General features: G+C 49.9%; 1 protein-coding gene across 1 annotated transcript in view; it reads left to right on the top strand.

The window, feature by feature from the left end:
• LOC133105497 (citron rho-interacting kinase-like) overlaps positions 1-22,817 on the top strand; it is a 67,495-nt gene that overhangs the window by 25,534 nt on the left and 19,144 nt on the right. Inside the window, exons 6-26 of the mRNA XM_061215634.1 lie at positions 221-391; positions 1,839-1,892; positions 2,010-2,063; positions 2,634-2,774; positions 3,786-3,911; positions 4,823-4,918; positions 5,145-5,261; positions 6,235-6,344; positions 7,034-7,208; positions 10,340-10,537; positions 11,719-11,772; positions 12,220-12,417; positions 13,035-13,228; positions 15,213-15,348; positions 15,490-15,594; positions 16,107-16,247; positions 18,044-18,154; positions 18,698-18,929; positions 20,631-20,795; positions 21,246-21,269; positions 22,403-22,543. Of these exons, the coding sequence (XP_061071618.1) occupies positions 221-391; positions 1,839-1,892; positions 2,010-2,063; positions 2,634-2,774; positions 3,786-3,911; positions 4,823-4,918; positions 5,145-5,261; positions 6,235-6,344; positions 7,034-7,208; positions 10,340-10,537; positions 11,719-11,772; positions 12,220-12,417; positions 13,035-13,228; positions 15,213-15,348; positions 15,490-15,594; positions 16,107-16,247; positions 18,044-18,154; positions 18,698-18,929; positions 20,631-20,795; positions 21,246-21,269; positions 22,403-22,543 (2,743 nt within the window). The remainder of the gene's footprint in view (positions 1-220; positions 392-1,838; positions 1,893-2,009; positions 2,064-2,633; positions 2,775-3,785; positions 3,912-4,822; positions 4,919-5,144; positions 5,262-6,234; positions 6,345-7,033; positions 7,209-10,339; positions 10,538-11,718; positions 11,773-12,219; positions 12,418-13,034; positions 13,229-15,212; positions 15,349-15,489; positions 15,595-16,106; positions 16,248-18,043; positions 18,155-18,697; positions 18,930-20,630; positions 20,796-21,245; positions 21,270-22,402; positions 22,544-22,817) is intronic.

The raw sequence follows: 22,817 nt of genomic DNA, 5'->3' as shown, positions 1-22,817 counted from the left end.
ACCACTCACAGCTGTAGAATAACCCCGCCCCCTGCTCTAAACCCGCCCACAGGAGTACCACGCCCAGCTGTAGAATAACCCCGCCCCCTGCTCTAAACCCGCCCACAAGAGTACCACTCCCAGCTGTAGAATAACCCCGCCCCCTGCTCTAAACCCGCCCACAGGAGTACCACGCCCAGCTGTAGAATAACCCCGGCCCCTGCTCTAAACCCGCCCACAGGAGTACCACGCCCAGCTGGAGGAGATGCAGGTGGTCATCAGGCAGCTGGAGGAGGACCTGTCGGCCGCTCGTCGCCGTAGCGACCTGTACGAGGTGGAGCTGCGGGACTCACGGCAGACCAGCGAGGAGCTGAAGAGGAAGGCTGTGGAGTATCAGCACCGCATCCAGAAGGTGGAGGAGGGGAGGGGGGAAGGGTGAAGGCCCTTCTGGGTGGGGGTGGGGAGGGGGGAAGGGTGAAGGCCCTTCTGGGTGGGGGTGGGGAGGGGGGAAGGGTGGAGGCCCTGCTGGGTGGGGGTGGGGAGGGGGGAAGGGTGGAGGCCCTGCTGGGTGGGGGTGGGGAGGGGGGAAGGGTGGAGGCCCTGCTGGGCGGGGGTGGGGAGGGGGGAAGGGTGGAGGCCCTGCTGGGCGGGGGTGGGGGGGTGGGTGTTGGTTGTGGTGTTTTCTGTCGTAAAGGGAAAAGTGTAACTCTCCAGGTGAATATTAGAGGTTAATGAACAATGTTTATCGGTTCTTTAGTTTGAAATTGGGGTGTCTGGTTGTGGCAGGTGAACAGAGTCTCCATTTTGATTCCTGATTTAAATGAGGTCAGGTGCAGTTGTCTTGCCATCTGCGGTGAGAAACAGCCACTCTGCTCTCTGAGGTGATACACACTCAGTGACCACTTTATTAGGTAGTCCTGTACACCAGCCTGTTAATGCAAGTATTTAATCAGCCAATCATGTGGCAGCAACTAACTGGTCAGTGCGTTCATGATTGTGTTCGTTCTGGCCAGTGTCTTCATATTATGTCCTGGTAAGTATGTTCACGGTTGTGTTTTGGTCAGTGTGTTCATGGTTGTGTTCTGGTCAGTGTGTTCATGGTTATGCTCATGGTTGTGTTCTGGTCAGTGTGTTCATGGTTGTGTTCTGGTCAGTGTGCTCATGGTTGTGTTCTGGTCAGTATGTTCATGGTTGTGTTCTGGTCAGTGTGTTCATGGTTGTGCTCATGGTTGTGTTCTGGTCAGTGTGTTCATGGTTGTGTTCTGGTCAGTGTGTTCATGGTTGTGTTCTGGTCAGTATGTTCATGGTTGTGTTCTGGTCAGTGTGTTCATGGTTGTGCTCATGGTTGTGTTCTGGTCAGTATGTTCATGGTTGTGTTCTGGTCAGTATGTTCACGGTTGTGTTTTGGTCAGTGTGTTCATAGTTGTGTTCTGGTCAGTGTGTTCATGGTTGTGTTCTGGTCAGTGTGTTCATGGTTGTGTTCTGGTCAGTGTGTTCATGGTTGTGTTCTGGTCAGTATGTTCATGGTTGTGTTCTGGTCAGTGTGTTCATGGTTGTGTTCTGGTCAGTCTCTTTATAGTTATGTCCTGGTCAGTATGTTCATGGTTGTGCTCTGGTCAGTGTGTTCATAGTCGTGTCCTGGTAAGTATGTTCACGGTTGTGTTCTGGTCAGTGTGTGCACAGTTGTGTTCTGGTCAGTGTGTTCATGGTTGTGTTCTGGTCAGTGTGTTCACGGATGTGTTCTGGTCAGTGTGTTCATGGTTGTGTTCTGGTCAGTGTGTTCATGGTTGTGTTCTGGTCAGTGTGTTCATGGTTGTGTTCTGGTCAGTGTCTTCATGGTTGTGTTGTTGTTCCTGCAGGCTAAGGAGCAGGGGAAGGCAGAAGTGGAGGAGCTGCTATGTAAGCTGGAGAAGGTGAATATACTAAATTACTGTGTGTGCGCATGTGACGTGTGTTTGTGTGTGTTTGTTTGTGTGTGTGTGTGTGTGTGTTTGTGTGTGTGTACTGACCTCCCTGACACTGTATTTCAGACCAATGCTGAACAGCAAGCAAAAATACTGGAGCTACAGGATAAACTATCCAAGGTAAAACCCTTTATTTATTTACCATTAGTTATTTCATCTGTTTGTTAGGGACCACGTACAATGAATTACTTGTGCACATCGGCAAACAGCTACAATCACATCACAGAAACGGAACAATGGAGAGCCAGTCAAATCCTCAATACACCCAGTGAAGTATGACGTCATTGTTTATAATGGAGCCTGTCTCCTTCATGTTTTTGTGTACCTGCTGTAAATGGAGCCCCCTTCTCTCTTCTCCTGCCTCATCTCTTACTCTGTGGTGCCATTATGATGTCATCACGGCCGAATGTTTGTGGGAAGGGTACGTGTGCAGGTGCTCCTCCAAACGAGTCCTCCTCCGGTGCTCGTTAGCAGCTCGTTATCCGAGCAAAGTTCTGAGAGAGTGAATGCCTGCAGTAGCTCCCTTGTGCGCGTCGCATTATAATATTCTCAATCTGTGGTCGGGCGGCGTGGGCTTGAGCGTGGGAGCGTTCCGGGCGCGCTGTTTAACTCCTCCACCTCTGCGCGCCTGAGACGCAGCTGCTCTTGTTGTGTTTGCTCCGTTGTGGTTCCCGCTGGGACGGCGGTAAGGCGGTGAAGGCGAGCTCGGACGCCACGGAGCTGCTGCAGAACATCCGGCAGTCCAAAGAGCGCCTGGAGCGCGAGCTGGAGAGGCTGAGGAACAAGGCCGACCCCAGCGACACCCTGCGCCGCCGCCTGAGAGAGACCGAGGTGCGCCTCACCAACGTCTGCTCCGGCACCTTCTACCATAGAACTACACACTGTACCATATAGCTACACACTGTACCATAGAGCTACACACTGTACCATAGAGCTACATACTGTACCATAGAGCGACACACTGTACCATAGAGCGACACACTGTGCTATAGAGTGACACACTGTACCATAGAGCGACACACTGTGCTATAGAGCTACACACTGTACCATATAGCTACGCACTGTACCATAGAGCGACACACTGTACCATAGAGCTACACACTGTATCATAGAGCTACACACGCTATCATACAGCTACACACTGTGCCATAGAGCTACACACGCTATCACACAGCTACACACTGTGCCATAGAGCTACACACGCTATCACACAGCTACACACTGTGCCATAGAGCTACACACTGTACCATAGAGCTACACACGCTATCACACAGCTACACACTGTGCCATAGAGCTACACACGCTATCACACAGCTACACACTGTACCATAGAGCCACACACTGTACCATAGAACCACACACTGTACCATAGAGCAACACACTGTGCCATAGAGCGACACACTACCACATTCTACCACAGAGCTAGACACTGTACCATAGAACTACACACTGTACCATGGAGCTACGCACTCTACCACACTCTACCATAGAGCTACACACTGTACACACTTATGCTCTGTCGTACAGTTTGGTTTAGTTTATTTGTTTAGTTGAAACCGGGGCAATGCACATTAATAAACACTGCTCTAAATCCTGCTGGGTAATTCACATCGACAGTCCTATCACTTCCCCCATTCAGCAATACCGCAGTTCCTGCTGGTTATATTTGTTCTTCAGTTTAGCTGTTGACTTAGCATTTTAATCAGCTCTGTAATGCGTTCAGCTTTAGAAGTGTTGTGTTTATTTTGTGCTTTTCTGTGTCTGTTGTGCGGACATGCGCCTTTGCGATTGTGCGTGTACATGTGCGTGTGCGCGTGCACGCGTGTGCGCATGCGTGTGCAGGAGGGCCGGAAGTCCCTGGAGAACCAGGTGAAGAGGCTGGAGATGGTGGAGCGGCGGGAGAACAAGCTGAAGGACGACATCCAGACAAAGTCCCAGCAGATCCAGCAGATGGCCGAGAAGATCATGGTAAGAGAGGAAGAATGACCTGTAGCGTAGTGGTTAAGGTGCATGACTGGGACCCGCATGGTTGTTGGTTTGTGTATCCCCAGTGCAGCCACAATAAGATCCGCACAGCCGTTGGGCCCTTGAGCAAGGCCCTTAACCCTGCATTGCTCCAGGGGAGGATTGTTTCCTGCTTAGTCTAATCAACTGTACATCGCTCTGGATAAGAGCATCTACCAAATGTCATTACTGTAATGTAATGAGGCTGTCTATTACCACACCCCTCCCTGTCCATTACCACACCCCTCCTTGTCTATTACCAAACCCCTCCCTGCCCTCTGCCCCACCCCATCCTTCAGCCCCTCCCCCTGGCACCCTCATGGGGTCTCATTGGTTGTCCTGACACGTACACCCCAATGAACCTGAGCATAAACCCACCACACATTCGCACCAACCGTGTGTGTGTGTGTAAGTGTAAATCTAACGGTAGGTTTCTGCTACGATTGGACCGGGTCCCACAGCACACTAAAGTGCCGGAGCAATGAAGGATGGGGCAGAGCCTTTTCTGTGTGATGCAGGAACAAGATTAACAGATATCACTTCTATTTATATCTGACTCAAGTTATTTTATTTGACTCCAATTGACATTAACCATAAGGACTTCTCAAATGCACCTTTGACCATGCTTAGTCTACAGATTATTGCATTTGTCTGCGTGTGTCTGTGTGCGTGTGCGCGCACGTGTGTTTGTGTGTGCATGTGCGTATGCTTGCATGTGCATTTGTGTGTGTGTGTGTGAGTGTGTGTGTGCGTATGTGTGCGTGTGTGCGTGTGCGTGCGTGTGCGCGCGTGTGTGTGCGCGTGTGTGCGTGTGCGTGCGTGTGCGTGCGTGTGTGCGCGTGTGTGCACGTGTGCGTGCGCGCGTGTGTGTACAGGAGTTGGAGGAGAACCTGCGGGAGACACAGGCCACTGCTCAGCGGATGGAGACTCATCTTCTGCAGAATGAGAGAATGTATGAGGATAAGATCAAGGTGAGCTCACACTCCAACACTATATGCACACTCGTGCATAAATACACTACATACAAATGCAGAAACACTATATACACTTAAACACAGATGCATTCTCATCATGAGAGAGTGTAGGAGGGGGTTTATTGACATGTTATTGAGTGTTATGCGTGGGAGGCTGTTGTGTGGGTGTGTTTTTGGAAGCGAACGCGTCGGGCGGGTGACCACTGGTCCGGTTCCTCCGCAGGTTCTGGAGGCCCAAATGAAGGTGGACATGGCTGACAAAGAACTGCTGGAGTCCAAACGGGCCGAACAGGAGGAGGAGGCGCGGGAGAAGTGCAAGCTGCTGGGGGAACACAAAGCGGTGCGGTTCTGTTCCCTGTTCCCTGTCGCTTCGTTTCACTCATTTCAGCCCAGATTTGCTCTGTTCGGGCCTCTGCTTTAGCTCAGTTCGACTCATTTCACACCGCTTGGCTCAGTTTGGCTCATTCCAGTCTGGTTTTTCATAGTTTAGTGTGGTTATGGGCACATTGACTTGGTCTGTGTTCTGGGGATGTATTCCCTGCAGTAATTGGAATGGAGGTTCCCTTCCAGGGAACAAGCTTTTACATTTTTCTGAGATGTGGAAACCTTCACGCTGCTTTGAGACTCTGTCCTCTTGCTGCTGGGAAGTCCCCAGACGCCTGGAGAACCTGGAAAACGCAGAAAACGCTCACACACAGCAGAGTTCCCTGCATTGGTCTGAGGTGGAAAATGTGTTGTTTACAGGGCATGATGTTAATACTCTTAGTGCCTGTGAGAGTGGGATGTTTTGATAGATTAGATTGCTGTGGAAGTTGTGCAAGGGCATAGATAATTATCAGGACCCTGGTGTGAAGAAGGGCTTTATAAACCCAGGTTTATCTGGCTAATGGGGCTGGCAGAATTTCAGCTGCATGGCATGGTTCTGGGCCCCAGTGGGACATCTTTGCGTTGTTCAATTCACTGCACCATTTCCCTGACTTTCTAAAACCCACGCGCCACCTTATGAGCTAATGCATTTCCTGTGACCCTCACGACTTTATACAAAACGTTCAGAGATGGAATCGTTTTTTACATTTAAAGAGAGAGGAGATTGCTGCTCATCTTGTGAAACATGATTGGTTTTCCATGTAGTGAGTCGCACTGCATCCTGACCATGCCGAGACCTACTATGGTCTGCAGGGTGGCATCATGCCACTAAGGCATTGGGAGGGAGTATTTTGTTTGGCAGCATATACGTAAAATGGCATCTAAAGAGGTAAAATGCTTCAGATGTGGCCTTTGACCTTTGACCCAGGCTGTGTCTCCCTTACCAGACCATCAACGCCATGGACTCTAAGATGAAGAGCATGGAGCAGAGGATCGCTGAGCTCTCTGAGGCTAACAAGCTGGCAGCCAACAGCAGCATCTACACCCAGAGGAACATGTGAGTGTACCACTGATCCCAGACCAGTGCTGGGAGATTACACCCAGAGGAACATGTGAGTGTACCACTGATCCCAGACCAGTGCTGGGACATTACACATGGAGGAACATACTGGGAGTTTTCTGTGAGGAAAATTGCACGCACTGTGCTACACTGTAAGCAGTAAAATAAAATAAAGCCAGTGATGACTATAAAAGACATTACATTAAAACCCACTTCTCTGTGACACGGCCTCCTTGCCAACTTTAATAAAAAGCCCTGCTGTCTTGTTCTTGCTTTGTTTATGGAAATTATAAAGTGCTTACAAAGGAGTTAATATTGAGGTTGTGGCCCTCAGTACACACAGCCACAATGCAAATGTACACAACTGCACATCACACAACCATCGACTACACATCTGTACACAACTGCACACCACAACCATCGACTACACATCTGTACACAACTGCACATCACACAACCGTACAGTATACAACTGCACAATTTCACTTCTTCAAAACTACAATTTCAAAACTACACACCGCACGCAACCGCACACAACGGAACTGCACAGCTACACACCACATCCGCTCAACCTCACACACACATAGCCGCTCAGCCTCACACACACCACAGCCAGGCTTGTGGTGTGACTGTAAGCTGGCTCTGGTGTTCTTGTTGACGTCGCCCCCCCCCCCCCCTTCCTGCAGGAAAGCCCAGGAGGAGATGATCTCTGAGCTGCGGCAGCAGAAGTTCTACCTGGAGTCCCAGGCGGGGAAGCTGGAGGCCCAGAACGCCAAGCTGGAGGAGCACCTGGAGAAGATGAGCCAGCAGGAGCAGGGCAAGAAGAGCAGGCTACTGGAGCTGGAGACCAGGCTCAGAGAGGTGAGAGAGGGAGGGAGGAGGGGGTATGTGCAGAGGGGAGAGAGAGGGAGAGAGGGAAGGAAAAAGAGGGACTCCGTTAAGCCACTGTGCTTGTGCTTGAATGGGCCCCACCATCTGGGGTCCAATCCTGACTGATGCCATTGCTGAATGTGACTGCGACTTAATTGGCCGTGCATACACCTAGGTTCAGGAACAGATCAGACAGACAGGATCTGTATCCCATCGCTCTCTAGTGACCCCCACTGGTCTATTGGGTGACCACTGTCTTGCTGAAGCTGCACATGAAGCATCTTCCTCTGACTCATGTCTGTGCGAGCTGCAGTGGGCCGCAGTGTGGAAAGAAGCAGCCGGTGACATGACTGCTTCAGAGGAGAATGTGTGCTTGTCTGCACTCCCCCACATTGGGTGCAGAGGTTGCACCATGAATGCGGCTGTATAGGATTGGGCATTCCTGAGTTCACCTGAAACACAGTGATCCAAACTCAATCCATTATAAAGTCCTTCTTTACCCAGAGCAGAATCCTCAGAGTCTGAAGTTCAGCAAGCAGGGCAACAGCACATTCAGGCTGCATCAGGACAGCACTGCGACACAGCCACTTAGTGTCAATAGCACCGCAAAGACTCTTATTTATTACATAACAATACATGTCATTTTGACTGACACATTTATACAAAGCGACTTACAGTTGATTAGACTAAGCAGGAGACAATCCTCCCCTGGAGCAATGCAGGGTTAAGGGCCTTGCTCAAGGGCCCAATGGCTATGTGGATCTTATTGCGGCTACACCAGGGATCGAACTACCATCATGTACCTTAACCACTACACTACAGGCCCAATATATATTATAGATATATAGATCAAAGGGATACAGTCACTAGCACAAAACAAACAGGAACCTTATCAGCCCTAAACAGGAACAATGGCGGGGGGGGAGGATCTCATGGCCAAATACCGCCTCGGTGATCACCGCCTGGCTACTGAAAATGGCCGACACAGACGAACCCGGGTAACCGGGCAGAACAGGCTCTGTGATCACCCAGAAAGCAGAGAGGCTGAGACGGCTGTGGCCACACGCCATAGGATGAGGGACACGCAGAGGACACTGTGGGCAGCAGCAAGCAGGACTACGGGCACAACAAAACAACAGCAGCACTGGAGTACTTATGCTTATCAGTTTTCATTTCCTGTACTTTTTAAAATGCATATTATTATCATTCTTGTTACGTTCACCTTTACCTGTTTGTGTGTGGAAAAAATATGTTTGATTTTCTTCATGCTTTGCACGGTTCGTAGGTGCTTCTGTGATACCGCAATGCAGCCCTTCTTCTGAGGGTGGTGAGCGAGACAAAGAATGACAAAAAGATTAAAACAGGAAATGAGGGAGAGATTGTGGTAGAGAGACATAATAACCCAAGAGAGTGTGAACGAGAGTTTATTTGACTGGCTAACATCACACAAAGTGCACTGAGGTGCAACTGCAAAGGTTGTGACGTTACCTGAAATTGTGCCTTGCAGCAGTCTTCCAGAGCTGCAGAGGGCTGTGCTTAAACTATGCACACTGGCCGTGGTCTGACTGGATTCTCTTCGCATCTCCACCCAGAAATCATTTGAACCCTAGAAATAGAGGCCATTTATATTGGGATTATTTCCTGCTCATAACATTTTATTGTACCACCCTTAAACTTAGTCTAGAGTCTTGTTTAACTGTTCAATATATGTGTCTCTATGACTTTCACACTACAGACTGTAATAAGTGTTTATCCAAAACAATATAACACTTTGCAGAAATACTGTCAGAACTGGGCCCTGGCAGTGAGCAATGATCTTCTACCCAGGAAGGCCAGAAGTCATGAAAACAGACACAATTTGCTTCTGGGCAATATTGCCATAGAGCTCTCTTCAGTTACCCTTAAATTGGTGAGGAAATCTGTACACCAAGGAACTGTTTCATGGTAGCGAACACTTCAAAGGAAAAGGCTGACAAAACTCCATGTACTAAAAATAGATTTTTGTGGAATGAATATAGCGTTTTTTCCCCATCGTAACTCTTCATTCTTGCTACGCTGTGCTAGACGGACGTGAAATGTGAGGCTGTTCAATCAGCATAAATATATTTTGTGCATAATTCAGCAGAAATCCTGTATCCAGAATTCCGTAGGAACTGAAATTGGCCGATATGATGAATACCTTAAAAAAGGTCTGTTTATACTCTGAATGGATCTATAATCAAATTCCCAGGACGCACTGTATTTTAAGGCACTTAGTCTCAAAGAGGAAATTCTTAAGAGCTCAACCCCCCACTGTCGGTTGGCGATGAAGCAAAATAATCAACTTGCACACTCATGCACACATTCACGCCAGCACAGCTAAGATGCACACAAGTACCCTTAATACAAACACGACACCACAGTTGAGCAAACACACAATCACTGTTAATACGAACACACCAGAGCTAACACACATAAGCACTGCTAATACAAGCACAGTATCACAGCTAACACACACAATCATTGCTGTAATATATATAAACGCACCATCATGGCTAACACAGACAATCACTGCTAATACAGCAGCTGCCTGGACTGCTGAGGAGCCATAAGTCGGATAAAATCAAATTACAATCCAAACAAAAACAATCCCTCTCCAGTATGCTGACACAGAATTTTTTTTTAAAAGCTAAGCACCAAACAATCTGGCAAGGATCTGAGATCTCTGTGAGATGGGGGAGGTGTGCAGAGAAAGAGATATTTTCTCTTCTCTCCCTACTTGGGCAGCCATAGTGCCCCCATGCTGGGCCTTAATCAGCCTGCAGTTCTGTTTCTGCTAGCCAGCCCCGGACCACCCAGAGGAAGTCCTTAGGCGCGTGCTCATGAGCAGTGTCATATTCCTGTCAGGTTACCTCAGGTCCAGGTGACTCAACGGGCTGTTTTAGCCCCCACCCCACAGTCAGGGGACCCTCCCCCCTACCTGATATTACCATGTGACCCCACTCACCTCTGCCTCACAAGGTCATGTGACCTCCATCTCCTCTGCATCCCATGGTCATGTGACCCCTCTCTCAACTGGCTGACATGGTCATGTGACTCCTCCTCTACCTCGCACGGTCATGTGACCCCTCTCTTCCCGTCAGATGGGCCTGGAGCACGAGGAGCAGAAGCTGGAGATCAAGCGGCAGGTGGCGGAGCTGACGCTGTCGCTGCAGGAGCGCGAGGCTCAGATCAGCGGGCTGCAGGCGGCGCGGAGCGCCCTGGAGGCACAGCTGCAGCAGGCCAAGACCGAGCTGGAGGAGACCACCACCGAGGCTGAGGAGGAGATCACCGCGCTCAGGGTGAGCCGTACCCCCGTACCCCCACACACGTAACCCCTGTACCCCCACACACGTAACCCCTGTACCCCCACACGCTTAACCCCTGTACCCCCACACACGTAACCCCTGTACCCCCACACACGTAACCCCTGTACCCCCACACGCTTAACCCCAGTACCCCCACACGCTTAACCCCTGTACCCCCACACGCTTAACCCCTATACCCCCACACAATAACCCCAGTACCCCCACACACTTAACCCCTGTACCCCCACACGCTTAAGCCCTGTACCTCCACACACTTAACCCCTATACCCCGACACAATAACCCCTGTACCTCCACACACTTAACCCCTGTACCTCCACACACTTAAGCCCTGTACCTCCACACACTTAACCCCTGTACCTCCACACACTTAAGCCCTGTACCTCCACACACTTAACCCCTGTACCCCCACACACTTAACCCCTGTACCCCAACACACTTAACCCCTGTACCCCCACACGCTTAACCCCTGTACCCCCACACGCTTAACCCCTGTACCCCCACATGCTTAACCCCTGTACCCTCACACGCTTAACGCCTCTACCCCCACACACTTAACCCCTGTACCCCCACACACTTAACCCCTGTACCCCCACACACTTAACCCCTGTACCCCCGCACAATAACCCCTGTACCCCCACACACTTAACCCCTATACCCCCACACACTTAACCCCTGAACCCCCACACGCTTAACCCCTGTACCCCGCACACTTAACCCCTGTACCCCCACATGCTTTACCCCTGTACCTCCACACACTTAACCCCTGTACCTCCACACAATAACCCCTGTACCCCCACACGCTTAACCCCTGTACCCCCACACGCTTAACCTCTGTACCCCCACACAATAACCCCTGTACCCCCACATGCTTAACCCCTGTACCCCCACACAATAACCCCTGTACCCCCACATGCCTAACCCCTGTACCCCCACACAATAACCCCTGTACCCCCACATGCTTTACCCCTGTACCCCCACATGCTTAACCCCTATACTCCCACACTACAGGGTGTAAGCCTGTACCCTTGTACCCCCGCCCCTTTTACCCATGCACTCTGTACCACTGTAGACATGGTGAGACTGTACCCCTGTACTGGTTTATACTGCTACAGTGTGGTGGTGTATGTAACAACTCCGTTTCCTTGTCTCACAGGCTCACAGAGATGAGATTCAGCGGAAGTTTGATGCACTCAGGGACAGCTGCTCTGTAAGTGTTTCCCTCTGACCCCTGAACTCTGACCCCTGCCCTCTGTCCCATCCTAAAAGGTGCGCACTGCAGGTTAGTAAGCATTCAATTTCATGCAACCTGAAATGTTGCTGGTGATGAAACATCACCACTGCTATCTGTTGGGTGTTAGGACAGCCAATGTGCAGCTAGGCAAAACATTTCCATGTGATCACGTGATGTGCTGTTTGTCTGTTTTGCCGACACCCAAAAGATTTGACAGAAGCATTTCATGCGGCCTCTGGAGTATGGATGTTCACTACCACATCTGGTTTGATTACAGAAGAAGAACGGAATGAACTAAATGGCAATGATTGTTATTACGCTTAAAAAATTCAGTAATTATCAGTATCACCCAGCCCCTAGTGTTCCTGAGACTTCTTAAGTCCACTGTAGCACCTGATTTCGTACCCCTGCCTTCCACCCCAGGTGATCACGGATTTGGAGGACCAGCTCACGCAGCTGAACGAGGAGAACGCCGAGCTGAACCAGCAGAACTTCTACCTGTCCAAGCAGCTTGACGAGCTGTCGGACGAGCGGGAGGACCGCCTTCAGCTCAGCCAGGAGGTGGACCGCCTGAGGAGGGAGGTGGCCGACCGCGAGATGCACCTCAACAACCAGAAACAGGTGAGACCGCACCCCGACCGTGAGATGCACCTCAACAACCAGAAACAGGTGAGACCGCACCCCGACCACGAGATACACCTCAACAACCAGAAACAGGTGAGACCACACCCTGACCGTGTGATGCACCTCAACAACCAGAAACAGGTGAGGCCACACCCTGACCACAACTCAAAACCTTTTCACACCTCTGCCTGGTTCCCTGACCAGGTATGGCAAGCTCCAGTCCATGTCTTACCCCATGTAGTAACCCCACCCACATATACTAACCCCACCCCCATGTAGTAACCCCACCCCATGTCCTGACCCCACGCCAATGTACTAACCCCACCCATATGCAGTAACCCCACCCACATATACTAACTCCACCCCCACCCCATGCCCTGACCCCACCCCCATGTAGTAACCCCACCCACATATACTAACCCCACCCCATGCCCTGACCTCACCCCCATGTAGTAAGCCCACCCACATATACTAACCACCCCCATGTCCTGACCTCACCCACATGTACTCACCCCACCCCATGCAGAAACTCTAACCCCACACACAGCTTCTCCCCCATGTCCTGGCTCCCCCCCCAGCCCATGTCCTGGCCCTTGACGCTGGTCTCCCTGCAGAACATTGAGACCCTGAAGACCACGTGCTCCATGCTGGAGGAGCAGGTGCTGGAGCTGGAGACGCTGAATGAGGATCTCCTGGAGAAGGAGCGGCACTGGGAGACCTGGAGGGGAGCTCTGGAGGATGACAAGAATGACGCGGAGAGGAGGGCACGCGATACGCAGAGAATGCTGGACACAGAGAAACAGAACCGGTAACACACTCAGTCTGACATACTCCGGGTGTAGCGGTTCTCCAGACTCAAGTTTTAGTTTAAACCTTGATTTCTTGGCTTCTGACCCCCAGTTTGGTTCATACCCTCAGGTTTTTTTGCCGTTTTTCCCTCATTTGGAAGTTGTTGGAATTGAGTTGGAAGTGTGAATTCAGCCGTGATGAATTTCATCTTCACTGTTGTTACATACATGTACACTTATCCATATTGCAAAAAGAACAAGCTCACACACATACACACACACGGTGCCTGACACAGTCTGTTATAAAGAACCGCAGAGCTGTAAGTACTGTAAAGGAAGTGGGGTCACGTGGTTCCATTCAACACTATTCAATTTGGCACTTTCCCAAGTGGTGCTTCTGCCAGATGGCTGCTATGGGCCGGAAATGTGCTAAACGATGAGCTGTGATCTGTTTCCTATGAGTGCTGCACAATTCATCACAGTCGCTCACAATGTAATTTAGGCACCGAAAAACTCATACTATGGCAAACAATAGAAACGAGTAATAACATTTCGTAATTTTCCTAGGCTAACACGAAAAGAGAAAAAAAAATCATGATTGAAAAAGCTAATTGTATTTCCGTGGACATAGGCGCCCCTGGTCTCTGACTGGTTACAGACCAAACCACTGAGATTTTTTACCTGAGTTATGTGATGACGCCTAAATCCCCACAGCTTCCACTCATAATGAGGCCTATTCCCATTGAAACTAAACTACTGAGCTACACAAGCTAAAATCTTGCTAGCTAGCTAATATTAGCAAACAGTAGCTTTATACAGTTTGCTAGCTAGCTAACAGCAGTTGCCACTGTGTTATGGTTATATTGGTTTCATCCAATGTATTGGTGTGTGTAATATTTTGAAGACAGTATCATATTGATATTATTTACTTCAGTGGGCACAGCATTTTGCTTGATGGCTAACTAGGTTCAAGGTACAATAGGTCATTCTAATGGTCAAAAGAGGACTTGCGGCAACAAACATGCTCAAACCACAACACTGTTTATCCCTCTCCCTTCTCTATGAACTTGCTGACGTTGAAACGCCATTGGCTGTGGCAATTATAACCAATTTTCAACCAATGAGCTTGAATTATTGTACAGCTATACGATGTTTTGGTCAGAGTACCGGCCCGTCAACTGCATATTTTGATAGGACTATAAACACAGGCAGAGGCTGAGTCAACATGTCAGTAAACCTTTTTCAATGATAGGAAGGGATTTACAATGGTCTAGTAACAATATTTGAACACAAAAATCTTACCTTTTGTACCTTAAACTGGACCATTATTGCTGAAAATGGAAAAGGCTCTGTGTTAAGAACACAAGTTCCTTGCTAGCTCTTATACAGTTCTGTGCAGAGGACGAATCTGCACATCTAACGCGACTTTCCACTGTCTGAGGTTGTGCGGTATAATGTATGAAGGCTAGCCATTGGCTGAGGTTGTGTGGTTCAATGTATGAGGGCTTATGTGGTTATGTGGAACAGTGAATAATCGGCTAAGCCTTGCCATTTGGCTGAGGTTGTGTAATAGAGCGTTTGAAGGCTTGCCATTGGCAGAGGTTGTGTGGGAGAGTGTATGGAGGCTTGCCATTGGCTGAGAATGTTTGGCATATCAAGCCGCGTGATACTGGCCCTTCCTATCCTGATACAATGATCACATGATACACTCCAACCAGGCCTCCCTGTTCAGCAGCATCTTGCCAGCTTCCAGGAGTGACCTTCGCCAATCAGTCCCAATGCTAAAACCAAAAAAACAAACCCTTTCTCTTTCATGTCTTGAGGCAACCGTTGTGACGGAGCACCTACACGATTGTAGCTGCACCTGTCTAACTCGTATGGTGTTTGTTCACCATAATAAAATGCACTTTCGTAATTATTTCGTTTTAAAATAAAAGTGTCTGCTAAATAACTAAATTGTAATTTGGATGAGGGGTGACTCAGTGCTTGTGTGTGTGTATGCAGGCTACGCGCGGACCAGCGCAATTCCGAGTCCCGCCAGGCAGTGGAGTTAGCAGTGAGGGAGCACAAGGCTGAGATCATGGCTCTGCAGCAGGCCCTGAAGGACCAGAAACTGAAGGCTGAGAGTCTGTCCGATACTGTGAGTCTGTCCGTCCATCTGTCTTTCTGTCCTTCTGTGTCTGTCTGTCTGTCCGATATTTGAGTCTGCCCATCTGATGTGGTGTGTATCTCTGTATCTCAGTCCAGCTGTTTATCTGAGAGTGGTTGTGTAACCCCACAGCTGAATGACCTGGAGAAACGGCACGCCATGCTGGAGATGAACGCCCGCAGCCTACAGCACAAACTGGAGACGGAGAGAGAGCTCAAACAGAGACTGCTGGAGGAGGTACTCACACACACACGCACACACGCACGCACACACACGCATACGCACACAGACAAACAGACATTCACTCACACACACGCAAACAGACACGCAGGCACGCACGCACACACACACACACTCTCTCTCTCTCCCACACACACAAACACACACACACACGCCCACACACACTCTCTCTCACACACACTCTCACACACACACAAACGCACACACGTGCACACACACACAAACACACACACACACATGCACACACGCACACACACACACTCTCTCTCACACACACTCACACACGCACACACAGAAACACACAGACACACACACACACACGCACCCACACACAGACATACTCTCTCTCACTCTCACACACACACACTCTCTCGCACTCATACACACACACTCACACACACACACACTCTCTCTCACACATACTCACACTCTCTCTCATACACACACACACACACACTCTCTCGCACTCATACACACACACGCAGTGAACCTGTCCCTGGCTCTCACAGCAGGTGAAGCTGCAGCAGCAGATGGATGCGCAGAAGGCACACATCTTCCGGCTGACCCAGGGCCTGCAGGACGCGCTGGACCAGACCGACCTGCTGAAGACCGAGCGCACCGACCTGGAGTACCAGCTGGAGAACATGCAGGTGTGTCATACACATACACACACACACACACACACACCGACCTGGAGTACCAGCTGGAGAACATGCAGGTGTGTCATACACACACACACACACACACACACACACCGACCTGGAGTACCAGCTGGAGAACATGCAGGTGTGTCATACACACACACACACACACACACACCGACCTGGAGTACCAGCTGGAGAACATGCAGGTGTGTCATACACACACACACACACACACACACACACCGACCTGGAGTACCAGCTGGAGAACATGCAGGTGTGTCATATACACACACACACACACCGACCTGGAGTACCAGCTGGAGAACATGCAGGTGTGTCAGACACACACACACACACACACACACACACCGACCTGGAGTACCAGCTGGAGAACATGCAGGTGTGTCATTCACACACACACGCTCAGACCTGGAGTACCAGCTGGAGAACATGCAGGTGTGTCATACACACACACACACACACACACACACCGACCTGGAGTACCAGCTGGAGAACATGCAGGTGTGTCATTCACACACACACACACACACACACACACACACACACACACACACACACACACCGACCTGGAGTACCAGCTGGAGAACATGCAGGTGTGTCATTCACACACACACACACAAGACAGCAGCACAAATGTGTATGTATGTGTATATGCATGATATGTGGTTTATTGGTGTCATGAAAGGTGAACTGATAGATGAATGCTAGCTAGCTAACAGCAGTTGCCATTGTGTTATGGTTATTTTGGTTTCATCAAATGTATTGGTGTGTGTAATATTTTGAGGACAGTATTATTTACTTCAGTGGGCACAGCATTTTGCTTGATGGCTAACAGTGTTGCCCCCCCCAGGAATGTATTTCAGCATAATCACACTTCAGTAAAGGTCTGAATTAGCTCTAGGATGTAAGCAAATTGCTTGAGTAATTGAGCGCATAATGGCACCTCAAGCTAGCTATTAAAGGCCAGTAGTATGTGGATTGTGTGTGTGTGTGTGTTACTCCAGTGGTTGGACGTTGATCTGGAAATACATGGGAATTTGTTGGAACACGGTTTTAATTAGGGCTCATCTGAGAGCGAGAAATTAATCCTGCCACATTCCCCTCTGCAGAAAGGAATGCTGTGATTGTTTGGCAGGGGCTGGAGGGATTAACACGGTGTCAGTTACACTTGAACAGCTGCTCATCCAGTGTGTCAAACTTGAACCAGTTTGTTCATTTTTTTGCAGCAGCAACAGCTTCTAGTGCTGTTAGTTCTGGCTGTGTGAGGCTGTTAGTTCTGGCTCTGTGAGGCTGTGTTAGTCCTGACTGTGTGAGGCTGTTAGTCCTGATTGTGTGAGGCTGTTAGTCCTGATGTGTGAGGCTATTGGTCCTGGCTGTGCGAGGCTGTTAGTCCTTAAGGGTAACATTACAGTTCTGGGTGTCTCTGTGGATTTTGATACCACTTCAGCAGACCTAACAGATACTGAGATCTGTATTCTAACATTGAATGTAGTCAGTAAAATTGCAGAACTATTATGGTGGCTGAGTATCTTTTAGGTGTAGAGCAGGGATGTCCAGTCTAAAAAGAGCCAGGGTAGGCGCAGGTTTTATGTTTTACAACAGCACTCTGACACATGATTAATGAACTAATCATGGTGTTCTGTCAAGACCTACATAAGCAGATTCAGTGTGTCTTGGTGCTGGGCATGAACAAATATCTGCACCAAAATCAGCCCTTTTTGGATAGGATTGGCCACCCCTGGTGTAGAGGAGTTAGGCTCACTCTATGGCTCCCCCTGTAGGCGGTGTACTCCCATGAGAAGGTGAAGATGGAGGGCACCATCTCACAGCAGACCAAGCTCATTGACTTCCTGCAGGCCAAAGCTGACCAGCAGCCCTGCAAGAAGAAGAAGGTGAGAGCTGTAGTAACACACTTCCCAGGATGCAGCGTGTCTCACTGTCACTTATTTAAAGGTGCAATAGGTAAGATTTTTGTGTTAAAACATTGTTATAAGACCATTGTAAATCCCTCCCTATCATTGAAGAAGGTTCACTGACATGTTGACTCACCCTCTGTCTGTGTTTATAGTCCTGGAGTACCGGGTTTCAAAATATGCAGTTGACGGGCAGGCACTCTGAAGCAAAACATCTTATCGCTGTATAATAATTCAAGCTCATCGGTTCTAATTGCTAGAGCCAATGGCCTTTCAATGTCAGCGCGTTCACAGAGAAGGGGGAGGGATAAACAGTGTTGTGGTTTGAGCGTGTTTGTTGCTGCAATTCCTCTCTTGACCGTTAGAAGTCTGAAATTACCTATTGTACCTTTAAGGGCAAACTCACACAGGCAGTAATATACTGTACGCTCACTCAAACACAAACATACGCACACACACACACCCTAACAAATGTGTGCAAGTCTAGGATTTTGATTGGTTGACTTCTTTCTTTGGTTGGAGGGCATCTTTGGGCGTCGCCGGGAGGACCTGGTGGGCATGGGTGCGGGAGGGGCCCCGGCCGGGGCCGGGGGCTCGGGCGGAGGGATGGGGAGCCCCGTGTCCACGCCCCCCCCGGTGCCCCTGCAGTACAGCGACATGATGGCCGCCCTGGACAAGGAGCGCGCCCGGTCCTCCGAGCTGGAGGAGGCGCTGCAGAAGCTACGCATGGAGCTGCGCGCTTTGAGGGGGGAAGGTGAGGGGGTGCGGGGACAGGGGCGCGGGCGCAGGGGTGCGGGGACAGGGGCGCGGGTACAGGGCTGGGCGTGAGGTTTACATCAGGGGTAGGCAACCCTGGGCCTGCAGTGCCAGAAATGTTCCTGGTTTTTTGCTCCATTCAGTTCAATTCAATTTTATTTGTACGGCGCTTTTCACAGAAGACTGTCACAAAGATGCTTGACATTCAAAGCTAAACCTGCCTAATTGGATTAATGACTAGGCTTAGTGAAAGCAAGTTACCATGTGCTGGAGGTATTCAGCCGTGTCTCCATTCAGGCTCTGGATATTGTTCTCAGTCCTGGAGGGGCCAGTATGTGTGCAGGTTTTTGACTCCTTGACTAAATAAGCTAATTGGTTGTATAAACTAACACGGCTTCACTCGTGACGTTAGATTGGATCGCTGTGAGATGTTTCGTAAGGGGACACAACAACAGTCTTCGGCTGTCATTCTCGTGCTTCTCAAGAAATAGCTAAACTGTCAGATGGCGAATTGTTAGGGGTAATGAAATAATTAAGGCCAGAAGTTGGCATGAAAACAAGAAACTGGCCCACGTTGCCAACCTCTGCTCTGAATAATCGATCAGACTGTTGTGATCAAGCTTAGATGGAATGAAAACGGAAACATTACCGGCAGGAACCGGATTTCCTTACCCTGTTGTAGCTTTTGAAACAGCTGGTAGCTGGTTGACCAGTCCAGACCAGCTCTATTCTCAACATGGTTTGACCAGCTGGTAGCTGGAAATTTCAAGCTGGTCTAGCTGGATTTTACTCCAAGGGTGCTTTTGCTGCTTAGCATAGTAGCATCATCAACATCTGTTGACGGAATAGCTTGCAATGTCCCCAAATGTAATTTCTGACCATTCTCTCATCAATGAACCCTGAGAGGATATGAGATACATTTTCCATCCAGCCTAATAAGTGTATGCTCCTGAGTGCACTATTTTCCGGCAGGCTAGCATTAGCAATTGGTGAATCTTAACTTGTTTTGTCACAAAATGCACTTAGTGATCTGTTTATTGTATTGATCATTGATCTGATTATTGTATTGTCTGAACCTCCACCTCAGGATGGGGCCTAGCTGCTGCTGATTTCATTAATGTGTGCTTTGACTGATTGACCATGTTGGTAATTAAAATCACCCACCCCCTGAGCCGACCAGAGGCCCCTTGAATCTGGTTCCTCCGAAGGTCTCTTCCTATCTGCCATCAGGGAGTTTCCTTGCCCTTTTTGCCTGAGTTTAGCATCCTTCTATGAAGGGTGTTGTGACGATTTTTTGTGAAATGCACGATACAAATACATTTTGATTTGATATGAGTGGCCTCGGTGAAGGTCAAGTGTTGTAAATATGGTTAATACAATAAATAGAAGTGTTTTTCCTTTGAGTCTAAAAGCTATAGCACTTCTTCTTAGCATGGTTTATACATAGCAGCTCTGCTTCTGAGCACGATGATTTTACCCACCGTTCCCTTTTTCCTAGATATGGGAGGTTATTGTAGCCTGCTGGTGATAGATGGTGATCTTGTGGGTCCTTTTTCCTGTAGATATGGGAGGTTACTGTAGCCTGCTGGTGATAGATGGTGATCTTGTGGCTCCTTTTTCCTGTAGATATGGGAGGTTACTGTAACCTGCTGATGGTGGATGGTGGTCTTCCCCCCCCCCCCTCTCTATCCCTCCCCAGTGGTGCACTTTAAGGCGTCGGAGCACAGTGGCCCCTCCACCCCTGCGCTGGCCCGCTCTCAGGCCCTCATGTCCTCCGTCAGGTCCCCCGAGAGGCAGGCCAGCCCCGGGGGCCTCCTGGCCCCCTCCAGCTCCGCCCGCCGGAAGGACGCCGCCACACCTGAGGGTGAGTCAGGGTGCATTGTGGGATTGTGGGGAACAACCGCTCAATAGTGCTCTCCTATCTAACACAAACCTGTGGCTAAATGAAGACTTTCTGCACATGTGCCCCTTAGGCCCCTTACCATCGTTCCAGAACGCTGAGTATCTCTGGATGTGTACACGCCCCTTGTTGATACATGACAGATTTACTCACTTGTCAGTCAGTCAGTCAGTCAGTCAGTCTGCCTGTTAGTCAGTCTGTCTGTTAGTCAGTCAGTCTGTCTGGGCCCGTTCCCTCCGCTGGGTCTCTTCTCTGGTCTGGTCTCACCATCGGTGGCTTGAGTCCCCCCCAGCTGTCGTCCCTCTCCCCGTCACAGCCACCACAAGGGCAGTTTCCTCCAATACAATCCCCCTCCCTCTCTCCTTTTCTCTTATGCCTTAGAACTCTGTCTCTCTCTTTTTTTACCCCCTGCAGAGAAGAGGAGAGTCACTTTTGAAAGTAAGTTTGCCCTTGCCCACCCCAGCACGGCCCTGTTACATCCTTCCCCCACCCTGCCACACCCATGCCATCTGCTGCCACGCCCCCCCCCCCCCCTCCAATGACAGGCCTTGGCTTTCCATTTCCTCTCTTCCCCCTCCTCCAGGTGATTGGTCAGATTCACAAAGCTCTGCACCAATTGGAAAGTCTCTGTATGGAAGGCTGTCTGCTTCACTGAAGCATGATAATAAGCACTTTATGCCAATTACAGTGATGATGATGCGATGTCAGCTCCGTTAAACTAGAAGCCCTAATCCTTTCCTCCATACTTTGAGTCATCTTATTGGTTATTACTCTGTCTGCAGGCCAATAGCTTTTGAGGTCCTTGAGATCTGATCTGAAATGCTTTAAATGAACAATATTTTGTGCATGCTGTCCCTCGACTTGAGTAAAATAAAAAGAGCCAAAATATTTAGTCGTTGAAGTTTGACTCGGAGTGCGAGGTTGAGGAAGTTTGCCGAACCCTTGTGTCATACCATCCAACCACCAATCAAATCACTTCTGTGTGGTCGCATGACATGGGCATCGCAGGACGCTGCACAGGATGCTGCGTGATGTCTGTTTTTGTTTGGAGGTTTGGAGGGGCCCTGCATCCGGGCGATGGGGACACAGTGCTGCCTGATGCTTCTGCATGACGCTCAGTTTTCCTTCCTGTCCAAAACCGTCCCGTACGGGAGGGGGGCGCTCGTCCCCCGGGCGCCTCCAGTGCGATGGCGTCCAGCCTGCGCTCATGCATTGCCTGTTTGCATTTTTCAGTGTGTCATTTTGGGTTGCCCCTGGTAACAACATGGAGGGATTGTTTGTATTTGGAGGCAGTGTGCATGTGAGCGTAGCTGTGAGTGATACTGCTTTTTTTCTCTCCCTCCCACTCTCTCCTCCTCACTCTCTCCCTCCATCCCTCTCCCTCTCTCCTTCTCCCTTTCTCTCCCCCTCTCTCACTCCCTCCTTCTCTCTTCATCTCCGTTCCCTCTCTCCATCACTTTCCCTCTCCCTCTCTCTCCCTCCCCCTCTCTCATTCGTTCCTTCTCCCTCCATCTCCCTTCCCTGTCTCTCTCCATCTCCCTTCCCTCTCTCCATCCCTCTCTCTCTCTCAGAGTTTAGCTGGCGGGGGAAGGACAGGAGTCTCAGTCACAGCGATCCGCACCGTTTCACAGTGGGGCTGAACATGAGAGCGGCTAAGTGTGCCGTGTGCCTGGACACGGTGCATTTCGGCCGGCAGGCTGCCACCTGTCTGGGTAAGAGACCCCTCTGCTGCGCCCCGGCCCGCTCCACCTCCCGCGAGTGTTTTTACCCCCAAATTCTGGGCATTATGGTCAGTAGTGGGGCGACATCGGCTCAGCCGGTAAGAGCAGTCGTCTGGCAGTCGGAGGGTTGCCGGTTCGATCCCCCGCCCGGGCTGTGTCGAAGTGTCCCTGAGCAAGACACCTAACCCCCAAATGCTCCTGACGAGCTGGTCGGCACATCGCATGGCAGCCAATTGCCGTCTGTGTGTGAGTGTGTGTATGAATG

This window comes from Conger conger, chromosome 12 (genome assembly GCF_963514075.1).
Source record: "Conger conger chromosome 12, fConCon1.1, whole genome shotgun sequence".
NCBI lineage: Eukaryota > Metazoa > Chordata > Actinopteri > Anguilliformes > Congridae > Conger > Conger conger.
The sequence above is the reverse complement of the archived record's forward strand: the minus strand, read 5'-3'. Positions and strand labels throughout refer to the sequence as shown.